The 16,618-nt window shown below is 43.6% G+C and overlaps 1 protein-coding gene across 2 annotated transcripts in view; it reads right to left on the bottom strand.

Moving 5' to 3' along the window:
- LOC109250464 (transmembrane 9 superfamily member 2-like) overlaps positions 1 to 16,618 on the bottom strand; it is an 87,669-nt gene that overhangs the window by 33,057 nt on the left and 37,994 nt on the right. For both annotated transcript variants that reach the window (XM_019421513.2, XM_019421514.2), the window contains exons 7-8: positions 16,292 to 16,403; positions 4,060 to 4,139 (exon numbers count right to left, since the gene is read on the bottom strand). In XM_019421513.2, the coding sequence (XP_019277058.2) occupies positions 4,060 to 4,139; positions 16,292 to 16,403 (192 nt within the window). The remainder of the gene's footprint in view (positions 1 to 4,059; positions 4,140 to 16,291; positions 16,404 to 16,618) is intronic.

The raw sequence follows: 16,618 nt of genomic DNA, 5'->3' as shown, positions 1-16,618 counted from the left end.
TGCTCTGTCTCTCTCTGTCTCAAAAATAAACACTAAAAAGAAACAAACAAAACCAAATAAAGCAATATAAGCAACATTATTCTTAAGGTGATTTTAGAATTTTTTAAGGGTACATTCCCAAAAAGAAGCAAGAAGAAGTAAATAAGATCAATTAACAGAAACTCAATTCCAGGGCATGGAACTGAGAATGAAAGTCCAGGAATCAAGGTTGAACTAATGGCTGACTACTGCTAGGAATTTATCCAAGGGATACAGGAGTACTGATGCATAGGGGCACCTGTACCCCAATGTTTATAGCGGCACTCTCAACAATAGCCAAATTATGGAAAGAGCCTAAATGTCCATCAACTGATGAATGGATAAAGAAATTGTGGTTTATATACACAATGGAATACTACGTGGCAATGAGAAAAAATGAAATATGGCCTTTTGTAGCAACATGGATGGAACTGGAGAGTGTGATGCTAAGTGAAATAAGCCATACAGAGAAAGACAGATACCATATGGTTTCACTCTTATGTGGACCCTGAGAAACATAACAGATACCCATGGGGGAGGGGAAGGAAAAAAAAAAAAAAAAAAAAGAGGTTAGAGTGGGAGAGAGCCAAAGCATTAGAGACTGTTAAAAACTGAGAACAAACTGAGGGTTGATGGGGGGTGGGAGGGAGGGCAGGGTGGGAGGGAGGGCAGGGTGGGTGATGGGTATTGAGGAGGGCACCTTTTGGGATGAGCACTGGGTGTTGTATGGAAACCAATTTGACAGTAAATTTCATATATTAAAATAAATAAATAAATAAATAAATAAATAAATAAATAATAATAATAAAAAAAAAAAGAACTAATGGCTGACTGACTTCTTAACTGATAGACCAAGGTTGTAGTCTTTTTATGAGCTTCAGGGTAATGACCCCATGGTCACTGTACTTCCCAGCTCTTACTGTTTCTAAAATTTAAACTTCAAAATTATTCCCAAATCAAAACCAATCCCTTCTACCATCCCACCACCCAGCCAAACCCGAACACATCAACAAAGCTTCACCAGAATCTGAAAAGACCAACACTGTTCTAGAAAGATGTCAATAAGGAGGAGCCTGGGTGGCTCAGTCAGTTAAGCATCTGACTTTCCCTCAGGTCATGATCTCACGGTCTGTGAGTTTGAGCCCCACATCAGGCTCTCTACTGTCAGCGCGGAGCCCATTTCAGATCCTCTGTCTCCCTCCCTCTCTCTCTGCCCCTCCCCTGCTTGTACTCTCCCTGTCTCTCAAAAATAAATTAAAAAAAAAGATGCCAATAAGATGATTGATGTCTATGGTTGCCAGAGAGGAGGTAGTATGGGGGGATGGGCAAAATAGATGAAGGAGATTAAGAGGTGCAAAGTTCCAGTTATAAAATAAATAAGTCACTTGTGGCTGCCAAAGGGGAGGGGGTGTGGGGGGATGGGCAAGATGAGTGCAGGGGGTGGGAGGTGCAGCCTTCCAGCTATGGAACGAATAAGTCACAGGGATAAAAGGTACAGCATAGGAGGGGCGCCTGGGTGGCTCAGTCGGTTGAGCGTCCGACTTCAGCTCAGGTCATGGTCTCACGGTTCGTGAGTTCGAGCCCTGAGCCAGGCTCTGTGCTGACAGCGCGGAGCCTGCTTGGGATTCTCTGTCTCCCACTCTCTCGACCGCTCCCCTGCTTGCGTGTGCACACTCTCATGCTGAAAATAAATAAATTTTTTACATTTATTCATTTCTGAGAGACAGAGAGAGAGAGAGCATGAGTGGGGAAGAAGCAGAGAGAGAGAGGGAGACATAGAATCCAAAGCAAGCTCCAGCCTCTGAGCTGTCAGCACAGAGCCCGACGTGGGGCTCAAACCCACAGACCACGAGATCATGACCCGAGCTGAAGTCGGACGCTTAACCGACTGAGCCACCCAGGCGTCCCTCTCAAAATAAATAAATAAATAAAAACTTTTAGGGGTGCCTGGGTGGCTCAGTCGGTTAAGCGTCTGACTCTTGGTTTCAGCTCAGGTCATGATCTCACGGTTTGTGGGTTCGAGCCCCATGTGGGGCTCTGAGCCGACAACGTGGAGTGTGCTTGGGATTTTCTCTCCCCCTCTTTCTGCCCCTCTCCTGCTCATGCTTTCTCTCTCTCCCTCAAAAATAAACATTAAAAAATTTTTAAAGATGACTGATGTCTAAAACGTCTGTTAATGTGGTAAGTGAGTTAGATCATGGCTGAAACAAAGTACATTCCTTGTTACGCTATAAATACGAATACTACTAGAGATTAGCCCCCACAGTGTATCTGGAGGCCCTTTGGTCTCACAATCCCTTTGGAGAAACCATTTAAATAAATTTTACCTGAAGAGACTTCTAGGGATGTGACAAAATGGGACCTGGACAGTTGCCCAAACAGAAGACTCTGGAAAAGCTACCATATGATCATAATAATGAGGAGGAGGAAGAGGAGGAGGAAGAGGAGGAGGAGGGAGAGCAGGAAGACACGAAGGAATAAGTCTAGAAACACAGGAGCAGGGGGCGTTATTCTCACTTAAAAGGCAATGGGTATATAAGGAGGGTCATCACCTCAAGAGACCATGCTCGGAACCACACCTTCCCTCACTTTCATTTTTACTTTCATAGTCTTCTTCCACCCCAAACTGACCTACCCCCCGACCTCCCTCAGCACTTGGCCACAGTCACGCCCAACTGTCACGTTCTCAGCTGGTTCCTCCCTCCATTTCAGGCTGAAACTTCCACCTCTGCGGTTTGGCCCTGTTGAAGGTTCCCGAGCGATCAAGCGCGTGTCCTCTGCATCCACCAGAACGTAAAGCCTCGCGGGAGCAGAAGTCCGTCTGTCTCCCTCACACTGTCCCAGAGCCCAGCAGGGCGTCTGGCCGCCTCGCAGGGACGAGGAAGCACACCAGTGGCATGAGCAGCCCCTCCCCGACACACCTTGTCCCCCACACGGTCCTCTCCGTCACCCGCCCCGCTGAGGGAACGAAGGGCCCCTTGAAAGGTCTTGGTGTCTCACATGTAATGCCTCCACCTTCCTCCTGGCCCTCTTCCTCAGACTTTCTGAACCCAGGAGCACAAGTCTCTACCGTGTTTTCCTCTCATCTCGTGCACGGTGTCCCCTTCCGCAGTCACACCCTGCCCACTTCGCGCCCCCCCCCCCCATGCTCTTTGCAGGCCGCAAGGCACCTCTCAGACACCTCAAGCCGCTCTTCCCTTCGGCATACGCAGGCGTGTATTTAAGGCCCGTCTTCCTTTTTCTCTTTCTTTGTGCACGTGGAGAGGTGTGTGCGAGGAAGGAGAGGGGAAACCAGCCACAGGGAGGAAAAGGTGTCACTCAAGATCATCTGCGGTAACAAAATAGCTTTTTAAAACACATAGGTATATAGATCTCACCACTCATGGGTTCGAGCCCCGTGTCCGGCTCCTTGCTTTCAGCCCAGAATTTTCTCTCTGCTTCTCTCCCTCTCTCTCTCTCTGCCCCTCCCCTGCTCTCTCTCTTAAAATAAACTTTAAGATATATATCATATATATATATATATGTACATATATATAAGATATAAGATATATATATGATATATATAAGATATATATATACGTATATTTAATACAAATATATATTTACATTTCTCCTACTGAAGCTACCTACTCTTTGTTTTATAAAGTACTTACCTAGGGGGGGCGCCTGGGTGGCTCAGTGGGTTAAGCGTCCGACTTTGGATCAGGTCATGATCTCACGGCTCATGAGTTTGAGCCCCGCGTTGGGCTCTGTGCTGACAGCTCAGAGCCTGGAGCTTGCTTCAGAGTCTGCCTCTGTCTCTCTGTCCCTCCCCTACTCACTCTCTGTCTCTCTGTCTCTCTCTCTCTCAAAAATAAACATTTAAAAATAAATTAATTAATTAATTAATTAAATAAAGTAGTTACCTAGAAGCACCTGGGCTGGCTCAGTCAGAAGAGCATGCGACCCTTGACCTCAGCATGCTGAGTTCGAGCCCCATGTTGGGCAGAGGTTACTAAAGAAAATAAACTTAAAAATAAAAAATAAAAATAAAGTACTTACCTCAACCACTGAATGTTGGTATGAGACATGGAATCCAAAATGTAGTCCCACCTAGATGCCCACTTGATGCTTTTGTTTTCCTAACAAACAAAAATGTACAGTTATATGACCAAACTTCTAGTGACTTTTGCTGGTTATAATCCTAAAACAGACAGAAGGTTATTCTGCATATATTTTCGCCTTTTCTTTACTACTAACTTCCTGGAATAGTAAGATGTGTCCTGACATTTTTATCTTATTTTTATGAAGTGATATTCTTCTTCATTTCAGGAAGGAACTAGGAAGAAAGTACTTGTAGCTTGCCACTGTTCACCAGAAATAGCACCTTTAAAAAAAAGACTCAGTATCTATTTGTTTGTTTACTTATTTATGTAATCTCTATACCCAACATGGGGTTCGAACTCACAACCCCAAGATCAAGAGTCGCATGCTCTTCTGACTGAGCCAGCCAGGTGCCCCTACATTTTTATATGTTAAGTATTTTGAGATGTCGTAGCAACAAGTTTATAAAAGATGCTTTGTTTTTAAGGTTTGTAGTTTTCAATACTGAATAAACCATAAGAAAATACAATGACTGGGGCGCTTGGGTGGCTCAGTCAGTTAAGCATTCGGCTCTTAATTTTGGCTCAGGTCATGATCTCACGGTTTGTGGGATCAAGCCTGGAGTCAGGCTCTGTGTTCACAGCATGCAGCCTGCTTAGGATTCTCTCTGTCCTTTTCTCTCTTCCCCTCTCCCTCTTCTCTCTGCCCCAGCCCTGTTCTCTTTCTCTCTCTCTCTCTCTCTCTCTCTCTCTCTCAAAATAAATAAATAAACTTAAAAAAAGAAAGAAAATACAATTACCAATCAAGCTGTTTCTGTGACATGTGATCAACCTCAAACTGTCAGTAGCTTTCTTACAAAATATCCCCAATAGATGAAGTTCGGAACTGGGAATCCCCAATAAACACTTACACCATTAATACAGTGTAATCACCCCTCAAATCAATAACATGCTTTTAGCAAAAGGAAAATGCTGGTGCAAATTGACTAAGTAATGTTTGAAATGACTTATTATTTAAAACTGGGTTTTAGGTGTTTTTCCCGAAGTTCAGAGTTGGAGTATGGAGAAAAATTAATATACACTGCTTTTTTTCCTACTTTTTTTTTAAGTAGGCTCCACACTCAACATGGGGCTTGAACTCATGACGCTGAGATCAAGAGATAACGCTCTACTGACGGAGCCAGCCAGGTGCCCCTAAAGTATGCCACTTAAAAAAAAAAAACCCACATGATAGATTTTAATTGGGTTTTAATTCAATGATGGATTTTAGTTAAAACCTGATGACCAGGTGATCCTGGTTAACATTACCAGTGATGGGGCAGGTTGACATCACGTACTTCCTGATGTATGCAGCATCGGGTCTGTGGTGCGATCCCTGCCAAGAACGTACAGCCCGAGCCTTGTCATAAAGAACCATCAGACAGGGGGCGCCTGGGTGGCTCAGTCAGTTAAGCGTCCGACTCCGGCTCAGGTCATGATCTCACAGTTTGTGGGTTCGAGCCCCACGTCGGGCTCTGTGCCGACAGCGCGGAGCCTGGAGCCCGCTTCGGATTCTGTGTCTCCTTCTCTCTCTGCCCCTCCCCCACTGTGCTCTCTCAAAAATAAATAAACATAAAAAAAATTTTTTTTAATTTTCTTTAAATAAGAACCATCAGACCCAGTTTGCTGGTCATCCTGCAGATTGTAAGGTCTGTACTCTATAAAAATTTCAAGGATGTGAAAGACAGAGAAAGACTAAAGAACGGGTCTGGATTGGAGACCACAAACTAAACAACACATACTCCTAGATAGGACCTCAAACCACAAAGGGAAAAAGTGACATTGTTGGCCAGCTGGCAACATTTGAATGGATGCATGTGGACGGGATGGTAATGTGATAGCAATACAGATTCCTGATTTGCAGAGTTATATGCTAGTTGTATGCTATTCTAGTAGGAAAATGATCTTGTTTGGGGGACTCTGGAGCGTTTAGGGGCGATAGAACATCTAGCTCTCAAAAGATTCAGAGAAAGACTAATGATAATGGACACAGAGAGAAGGGTGAACCATGGAGCAAATGAGGTAAAATATTAACAATTGGGGGGTTCTGATTAAAGGGACTGGGGGAGCTCTTTGTATTGTTCTGGCAATCCTTCTGTGGTCTGAAACTGTTTCAAAATAAATTATCACTTAAAACCTATAAATAGGAAATCAGAATTTATAGATAAATCAAGGGATCAACTACTCACTGCATAAAAACATACATCTTAGCTGTTCTAAAATACTGGGCCTGTCGTCAAATGTGACTTAATTTGTAAAAATTTGAATTACAGGCTTCTCTTCACCAGCCTACCCATTGCCTTAAGCAAGTTAATTCATATCGGGTCTTTCAAAAAGGAGAGATACCTTCCAGTATGCACCATGAAGTTTGAATTTTAAATACTAAGAGAGCCTAGAAAAATCTGCAGCTGGTAAGCCTGACAGTTTTTGCACCAAACATCGCCATCTGCTGGCAATAACAGACCATAACACGTGGTACTCTGCCCTAAGAAAATAAGAAACGATTTAAAACTCCTAAGGCACATTTGAGAGCAAAATGACAAACGCAGAAAGGTAACTAAGTGGTGAAACCTACTTCCTCAATCCCCCGAACACTAATGAGCTATTCCGCTTCTTTACATGGCAGTTCTCACAAAACCACAGCAGGTAAACAAGTCCTTCGTGTTTACTACCGGAGGCACGAGCCGCAAAAGTAGAAACAAAACCAGACTTCTTGAACCCTGACGCAGGACCCCACGATGGATGTCACTCAAAGAATATTCACGCAGGGACTCAAAGAATCAAATGGGCAGACAGCTGGGGTTTCTTCTGGTCCAGGTGATTGCAACAGAGGGAGCAGCACCCCCTAAGGGGCATGATGAGGATGCGTAGGGGATACTTCAGGGATTAAGCAGCAGAGAAGGCGGGACCCACACGGCACTTCCCTGAGAGACGAGCACAACACAGAACTGAGTTGATCAACATCTCAGAAAATCATGCCCTCTCTCGGAAAGATGTGGTACTTGAGCTACCAATGGACGATATTCTCATATTCATCTGCATTCACAGCCCTGACATTTACAGTGATTAAACACATTGGTGCATGCATCTGACGGGGACTGAAATATGTACTGAAATACATGCTATTTTCTTAAAAATTACTTTCTTTTTCTTTCTTTTATATTACAGTTAGGATGTTATATTGATATTTATTGAAACTAGGTGTACAGACAGGTTCAATCATCTAGTGTCTATAAATATGAATTTACAATAGTAAAGGGAGACAGAGAAAACATCTGATATTAAAATAAGACATCAGGGCGCCTGGGTGGCCCAGACAGTGGAGTGTCGGGATCTGGAGTTCCACTGTCAGGTCATGATCCCAGGGTCCTGGGATCGAGTCCCATGTCGGGCTCCACACTGAGCATGGAGCCTGCTTAAGATTCTGATTCTCTCTCTCTCTCTCTCTCTCATCACTCCCTCTGCCCCTCTCCCCCACTCATGCTCTCTCTCACTAAATTAAAAAAAAAGAGAACATCAGTCTGATAGGGTTGAGAACTACTGATCCATTTCAACTCTCTCATTTTATTACAGGGGAAACTGACGTTCAGAGAGCAAAACGAACTTGCTCAAGGTCACAGTATGAGCTTGAGGCAAGCCAGCACCAAAATTCTCTGCTTCTCAATTCAGTTACTGGCCCATGCTGCCTACAAATCAAGAATATGCTTTGGAGGGGGAACAAAAACCCAATGCTATAAATGTGGCTAGGATCCCAGGCCAACCCACAAATGAAGCTTATGTAAGTCACATACATGGCTAAGAGTAATGTGATTAGAATGAAGCCACAAAACCTTTGGTTCGTGGTATAAAAACGGTAAGTTTCTGAAATAAAAGTATTGTGAATAGTAATACGTAGCCTGGCATTCAAGGCCATTCAAAATCTGGCCCAAGTCTATCTTTCTAAACTTCCTACCAATACTATATAAACGATTAAAGTCTGAGGTGTCAAACTGAATCTTTTTGGCCCTTAGGGACCCCAGCACCTAATCCCTGGCACATAAAATGCATTTACTATCATCTGATGAATGAATAAGCAAATGAAGACAATTTTCTTTCAATTGGACTTTTGTTCACTCTTCCCCATAGGTACTGTTCCCATGTACACTCTTCCCCAGAAAGCCCTACCCTAGCTCCTCTCCAAATGCCTAAAATCTAGGTCTCTTAACTCAGTCCATTGGCCTTCCCACAATGCCTCACACTCCTCTCTTATAAAGCCTTCTTGGCCCATTCACCTGCCATAATTCCTTCCCATTTTAAACTCACACCATGTATTATAGAGGCTGCGTCAAGAGCCTGGACTCTCTAGTCAAACTAATCTTGGTTTATAATCCTTTACATTTGTAAAAGCCATTTGGCAAGTGGCTTTCCCTCTATGGGTCTCAGTTTTTATTTCTTTTTAAGTTTATTTCTTTATTTTGGGAGAGCGAGAGTGGGGGAAGGGCAGAGAGAGGGGAGAGAGAGAGAGAATCCCAAGCAGGCTCCGCGCTGTCGGCACAGAGCCCCATGCGGGGCTCGACCTCACGAACTGTGAGACCATGACCTGAGCTGAAACCAAGAGTTGGACGCTCAACCGACAGAGCCACCCACGTGCCCCTCGGTTTTCTTTTCTATAAAGTGGAGTTTTAAAACAGTACCTGCTTTCAGAGGACTATTGTGAAAAATGAAGGTAAAGAAGTTACTTAATAAAAATTCCCAGGCTAGGCATATAGTAGGCACTCGACAAATATCTGTCATATAAATGTATGAATAAAAGGTCTTCACTCAGATATTAATCTTTATGACCCATCCTTCAATAACTTCTGAACATATTTGTTATATAAGCTCCAAACTGTATACCCATTTGGGAACATGAATCATTTTCTGAAAACATAAAATACACAAGATGCTTTCTTTTTTTTAGAGAGAGAGAGAGAGAAAGAGAGCGCGTGAACTAGTGTGGGGGAGGGGTAGCGGGAGCAAGACTCTTAAGCAAGCTCTAAGCTCAGGTGGAGCCTGAGGCAGGGCTCGATCTCACGACCCGGGGATCGTGACCCGAGCCAAAATCAAGAGACAGACGCTCAACCGACTGAGCCACCCAGGTGCCCCACAAGACGCTTAATTAAAAACCCGAAAAGAATTGTAACTAAACACTATACCGCCTCTGGACCTTTCTGTAGCCAGTAGCTGCCTGACCAGGGGCTGAGGCCCACAACCTCACCGATGACCGTGAGCTCTGCTTCCAAACAGCAGTTTGCAGGTGGCTGTCGAGGAGGTTCAAGGAGGTCTCAGGTGGTCGAGGGCCCCAGCTGCTGCATGGTCCTGACACCTGTAAGTGGTTTGACGTATGCATGGGGTGTGGCTTCCTGTCCATATCTCCCTGCCCCATCCCTGCGTCGGGATTGTGCCTGCCCCTCCCCCACTGACCCCGAGAACGACCCGTGTGCCAGAGGTACATGGAAGCCTTCCGCAGTCCACACGGGGTGAGACAGTGTAGTTCATCCAGCCAAGGGCCTGGAATCCATCCGTGTCACAAGACCTGGTGAGATTTTCTGTACTGAGAGTGAGAAGCAGCAGGAAGGGGGGGAAACACGCGGAAGCGTGGACCCGAGGGGAAATTCCCAGGAAGCACAGAGGTGTAGATCTTTGCCAAGGTAGTGGGCCCTAGTCACATGTGGCTATCCAGCACCTGAAATGTGGCTAGTCCTAAGTGAGATGAGCTGTGTGAAATATGAGCTGGCTTTCAAAGATTAAAAAAAAAAAAAAACCACAAGGTATTTCTTTACTAAAATGAGTGCTATAGAAACACTGCATTCCAGTTAATAAATTTGTTTCTCGGCGCCCCTGGGTGGCTCAGCCAGTTAAGCATCTGACTTTGGCTCAGGTTGTGATCTCATGATCAGTGAGTTCGAGCCCCGAGTCGGGCTCTGTGCTGACCGCTCAGAACCTGGAGCCTGCTTCCGACTCTGTCTCCCTCTGTCTCTGCCCCTCCCCTGCTTGTGCTCTGTCTCCCTCTCTCAAAAATAAACATTAAAAATATATTTTAAAAAATCAGCAAGTATCAGAATTTCCCATTTATAAATTAATTAATTAATTAATTAATCTCTCACAGGGGTATGGGTTATCAGTTTTGACACTACATGTATGCTAGGACTGAACAAATAAATCAGGAGTGCCTGGGTGGCTCAGTTGGTTGAGCGTCCAACTTCGGCTCAGGTCACAGTCTCACGGTTCATGGGTTCGAGCCCCGCATCGGACTCTGTGCTAACAGCTTGGAGCCTGGAGCCTGCTTCAGATTCTGTCTCTCTCTCTCTCTCTCTCTCTCTCTCTCTCTCTCTCTCTCTCTCTATGCCCCTCTCCCACTCGCACTCTGTGTCTCTCTCTCACACACACAAAAATAAATAAACATCAAAAAAATTTTTTAAAAAAACAAATAAATCAACACATTATAGAAGATGGGGGCCATATTTCTCAGCATCAGAGAAAGAAGTTAGCAGTCAGCAAGGGGAGAGGGCTAGCCCAAACGCTGTAGTGCTGCATTATGGTCAGAGATACTGATACGAACTCGTGTTCATTTATTTCCTTATCCACTCACTTATTTTTATATTTTCCCATTTGCAATTAGCAAGTCATGCGTGGGGTGACACTCTCCCACTGTGAGAACAACCAGCTTTCCTAACGCTCGTTCATCTCCGATTTTAACATCCATTGATACTATCGGCCTGAATCAATTACTTAATTGGAGGTTGAAAAATAGCGATTTTCAAATTCACGTTCAATTTCCACTCCAAGTAGTTATTACCACTGAAGCAATTCAATAAATAATATCAACCCAGCTAACTGACAAAATCCTTCCTACGCTATAATGCAATTTCAGTTCTTTTATATTACAGTTACCAACATATGAAGGTTTGCCTCTTATTTGTCAGCGGAAAACTCAAGCTCTGTTGTGGTTTCAATAAGATTTTGTGAGGTACTCTAAGATGCAACCACCATGGACACTTGAGACACCCCAAGTGGGAGCCACGATGCAATATAGATTTTACTCCACAAGAGTACTCCAGAGTCAAGTGTGGTTGACTGAGTTAGACTCAGTCAAAAGATTTCATTAGGAGACTTTTAAATATTTCACTCATGTGCTTTGGGAAGCTCAGAAATGAAGTTGTAGAAAGCAGCATTTTCCAAACTTGTCTGACTCGTGTTCTAGGGAGTGCACTTTGGGAAGGGTTGATGTGCATCATTATCACCGGGTTAAGAAAGCATTTTTCAACTCAAGACCACAAAATGAACAGCACCAGAGATGTGTAACAGCACGCTTCCTTATGCTCGCCCCCGCCTACAACGGCAACGCGCTGGTGTTCAGATACAGACTATGGCGGCGTGGTGTTTTCTCACCGCACAATCTCACGCTGCTGTGTGAGACACCTGTAAATCAAGTGCTCCTGTGTCCGCAAGAAGGAATGGAAAGGATCGTGTGCCTACTACAGGCTAGGTACGGTGCTAAACGTTTTATGTGAGCTCACATACCCCAGAATAATCACCGGAGGTGATGATTTTATCCCCATTTTACAGATGAGGAAGTTCACACAGCTAATAAACGTCAGCACCAGTTTTCAAACTCAGGCGCGTCTGGGCCTTTGCATCATGCCACTTATTGAGGCCAAGGGCCTCCTAAGAACCCTAAGTGAGTTTCAAGGAGAGGGAAAGAATTCCCTCTTCCGGAAAAGCTTCCAAGAGTAGGCGTGTTAAGGACCAAGGGATTGAGCCCTAACCCCAAATAACGTGACTTCCCCCAAATTCCCCCATTTGGTACAGCTGCATCTGAACTTGAGCTTCAGCTCGGTCGGTAGCCACAGTTGCTTCCTGACAGGCAGACAGTCCACTAGCTCCATACCGTGGAGGCTCCCGGTGTGAATCTGAACTTCAATTTAGATGTGCGTTCCCTTGGCTTTTACAGCAAGCATAAAAGTTCCTACATTTAATTTTTTTTTTAATTTAAGTACGCTCCATGCCCAAAGCAAGGCTTGAACTCACCACCCTGAGATCAAGAATTGCAGGCTCTACTGACTGAGCCAGCCAGGCGTGCCACTACATTTAAATGTGTATAGCTGACGAATAAGTGATAAAAATGTAGAAGGGCTTCAGTTCTTTGATCATCTTCTTTTAATTTTTTTAATGTTTATTTATTATTTTTCAGAGAGACAGAGAGAGAGAGACAGCATGTGAGCAGAGGAGGGGCAGAGAGAGAAGACAAAGAATTTGAAGCAGGCTCCAGGCTCCGAGCTGTCAGCACAGAGCCCATCTCGGGGCTCAAACTCACTGACCATGAGACCCATCATGACCTGAGCTGAAGTCGGACGCCCAACTGACTGAGCCACCCAGGTGCCCCTGATCAACTTCTGATAATAACTTAGACTTTTAATAATGTTCTCAATCATTAGGGAAAGTTATTTTAATTTCTTCAGGGTGTATTCCATTCCTTCCCCCAGATTACACTTCTGTATTTCATCCAGAGATCAGAAGGCTGACCATATTGGACTAGTAAATTGCCTGTTTTCACCGATTGTACTTTGCGTAAACCGCAGGATGTAGGCTCAAGTAATCCTGACCTCTAGCCAGATGATCCAAAGCACACACACGCATTTCTAATATAAACGTTTCTCATTTTCTTTAGAGTAACTCTGTGGACAGAAGATATAATAGACCTTTAATACGGAAAGCCAGAATGGTATAGCAGAAAAGCTATGAGTTTGGGGGCCAGTTTGAATATCACTTGCGCCTCCCGCCAGCAATGATCCTGAGAAAATTACCCCACCTCACTGGGCTTCAGTAGCCTCATTTATAAAATGGATATAACCACATAGGTGATACATAGGGACAAAAGCAAGGCAGCCCTAAGATACGATTGCTTTCAGACTGAGATTAGGAAAAAATCATGTTGTAATGGCTGGCAGGTCATGTATAGAAATGACACAAGCTGAGCACAATTTGTAAATGTTTGAAGAAATTTGAGACCTAATCCCCAATAATGTGATTAGGGCTTGGTCTCAAGAAAGCACATCTAAAGCTTTAAGAAATAAGTCATTTACACCAAATCGAGTATGATCAAAGCCGACTCAAAAATATGAGATATTGCCTTAAAAAAAATAAAAAGAGAAATGCATAAATCTATATAGTCTTAAAAGGCTTTCCCTATAAAAGGAAAGCCCCCAAGTTAATCTTTCGATGAAACACCTGTAATACTGTCCAGGACTAAGAGTACCCAGCCCATGAATATAAACATCTGGTCCATGGGCAAGCAGAGGACTAGAGGGCCATGAATATCATGTTTTAATACCCACTTCCTTTTGCTCTGGGGTCCTAGGCTCACCAACAAACTTTCTATTTATGCTATTCTATTTCTATTTGCTTTCTCATATATCGTTATCACAGGCAGATGTGCTAACCAGCTAACATGAATGGTGTGGTCCCTGGCACTCATATTTTTCCATGTAAATTAATAAATCGGGATTCTGGTTTATACATTGGACAATTAGGGGTTTGCTTAATATGAATCGATCTCCCTTTGGTATAGTCACAGAATTAAAATCTGGAAGCACAGGACGGCTCTTGGTCAGGGCTCAGGTTATGATCTCACGGTTTTGTGAGTTCGAGCCCCGCATGGGATTCCGTGCTGACAGTGCAGAGCCTGCTTGGGATTCTCTGCCTCCCTCTCTCTCTGCCCCTTCCCCGCTCGCACTCTCTCTGCCTCTCTCAAAATAAATAAATAAATGTTAAAAAATAAATAAAATAAAACTCTGAAGCAAAATTTTAAAATATTGACAAAAACCTAGCACTGCTGAGTATGTGAGGAAACAGCACATCCTCGGGCCCAGCAACTTCTCTGGACAAGAATTTGGCAATGTGTTCTCGAAATCTGCACACCCTTTTACCTACATAATCCTGGTGCTGGGAATTGAACTTTAGGAAATAATCACACAAGAAGAAACATAAGAATGTTCATTAAAGCACCGTTTCTAAATTAAAAATTAGACATTTGGGTTGTTTTTCTCAATGAAGCACTAAATAAGTCAACCATGGCCTACACGTTAAATGTAGTATGCAGTAAATTAAAAAAAGGATGGGGGGGGTGCCTGGGTGGCTCAGTCGGTTGGGTGTTCGACTTCAGCTCGGGTCATGATCTCACTTTTTGTGGGTTCAAGCCCCACGTCGGGCTCTGTGCTGACAGCTCAGAGCCTGGAGCCTGCTTCGGATTCTGTGTCTCCCTCTCTCTCTCTGCCCCTCCCCCACTCATTCTCTCCCTCTCTCTCTCTCTCTCTCTGTGTAAAAAATAAACATTAAAAAAATTTTTTTAATAAAAATTAAAAAAAAGGATGGGACTCTGGGGCGCCTGGGTGGCTCAGTCGGCTGAGTATCTGACTCTTCATTTTTAGCTCAGCTCATGATCCCAGGGTCGTGGGATTGAGCCCCCACATGGGCTCCGCACTGAGCACGGAGCCTGCTTAAGATCTGCGCGCTCTCTCTCTCTCTCTCTCTCTCTCTGTCTCCCTCTACCCCTCTCCCTGACTGATGCACTCTCTCTAAAATAAAAATAAATATTAAAAATTAAAAAATAGGGGCACCTGGTAGCTCAGTCAGTTAAGCATCCAACTTTGGCTCAGGTCATGATCTCAGTTTGTGAGTTCGAGGCCCGCGTCGGGCTCTGCGCTGACAGCTCAGAGCGTGGACCTTGCTTCAGATTCTGTGTCTCCCTCTCTCTCTGCCTGCCCCCCGCTCATGCTCTGTGTGTGTCTCTCTCTCAAAAAAGGAATAAACAATAAAGAAATTTTTCTAATCAAAAAAAAAATCTTTAAAAATTAAAAAATAAAAAGGATGTGACTCTACTGACACGGAAAGACATCCATGATGTACACATGAAGTGAAAACAGCACATGTAAATGTCTCATTTGCACAAAATCGTATATTTTTTGGCACCACGTGCAGTGTTTCCCTTGTATATTCTAAAGAACATTATATCCCCATGAGTTCTGCCATGGTCTATGAAATGCTAAGTATTATAATTATCTTTTGAAAATTCAGTGTTTTTTAACATAATGAATACTCTCAATGCATTGTTTTAACATTGCTTGACCTAGCATTCTCCAAAGTAACCTCATCGCAGGACCCTTTTCTCACCTAACACCCTTTAAAACACAAAGCAAAAATAAGGGGCGCCTGGGTGACTCAGTCGGTTGAGCGTCTGACTCTTGATCTTGGCTCCGGTCGTGATCTCACAGATCATGAGTTCGAGGCCGCACCGAGCCCTGCTGAGCCTGCTTGGGATTCTGCCCCTCCCTCTCTCTGTCAAAATAAATGAATTTAAAATAAATATGAAGAAAAGAAAATATAAAGCAAAAATAAATAAAATGTGAAGCAACCAGTTTGCAGAAAAACCTTTGGGAAACACGGGCATCAGAGAGCTGTTAGATTATTCACCAGACTGTTAATAGTCAGTCTGTACGTCTGTCTAGCCACCGAAGATACACACCACTTCATAAAAATAGCTACTTACAAAAGAAGAATTAAATGTGTAGAAACAATAATGAAGGCCATATGTTGAGGACCTATTCTGTGCAATGCTAAGGTCTTTATATATTCTGAAAACGAGGAACAAATGCCCAGAGAAGAAATCGAGCCTGAGATCCCACGACTTACCTAAGCTCACGCGGCCAGTAAGTGGCCAAGCCTCAATTTGAACCACAGGTCAGTCTGAGCCCAATATGGATGCTCTTCTCACTACATATCCTATCCTCTGTCTCTTCCACAACATACTCTTCCTTTCAGGTCCCACTTGAGCAACCTGCCAAGCCCAGGCAACACCCCTCCAGTTTCCCACGTACTTCCTTCAAACCTCTGAGGAAGTAGGAGAAAGTAAATTACCTGGCACGGTACCTGAAATGTGGCAGATTTAATACAGATATTCCTTTAAGGATGGTCCTCTGAATGGTTTGAATGTAAAGAACTTACCTACTTTCTCGGGCTTTTGGCTGGGTTATACAACCCTGATGATCAAAATTAAGGCTTTAATATTAATGAAGTATATGATAGTTATGTACCTGATTTGGAACAAAAGTAAGATGATGGCGTGGAATACTTACTTCAAATTGCACAGAGTAAGTGTAGGTTACATTAAACTTCTCTGTATGTTCTTCAGGAATTTCCATAGGGGGTCCATTACAGGCTAGGCGGCCTTCACCTGAATGCTTATAGCTAAGAAAGAAGGGGGTAAGAAAGAGAAAGTAATTTTTATACCAAACTACCGTTGTAAATTTCCAATTCATGGCTATTCAGGAATGTAACAGTAGCAGGTTGAAAAAATTTGCCTTTCATTATAATTAGTATTTAAAACTTTATGATTTTATTTTTTTAATGTTTTTTATTTTTTTTTTGAGACAGAGAGAGACAGAGCATGAGCAGGGGAGGGG

The sequence above is a fragment of the Panthera pardus genome, unplaced genomic scaffold, assembly GCF_024362965.1.
Source record: "Panthera pardus isolate Hobbes unplaced genomic scaffold, ASM2436296v1 HiC_scaffold_27, whole genome shotgun sequence".
Lineage (NCBI taxonomy): Eukaryota > Metazoa > Chordata > Mammalia > Carnivora > Felidae > Panthera > Panthera pardus.
Note: the sequence above shows the minus strand (reverse complement) of the source record. Positions and strands in the feature narration are given on the sequence as shown.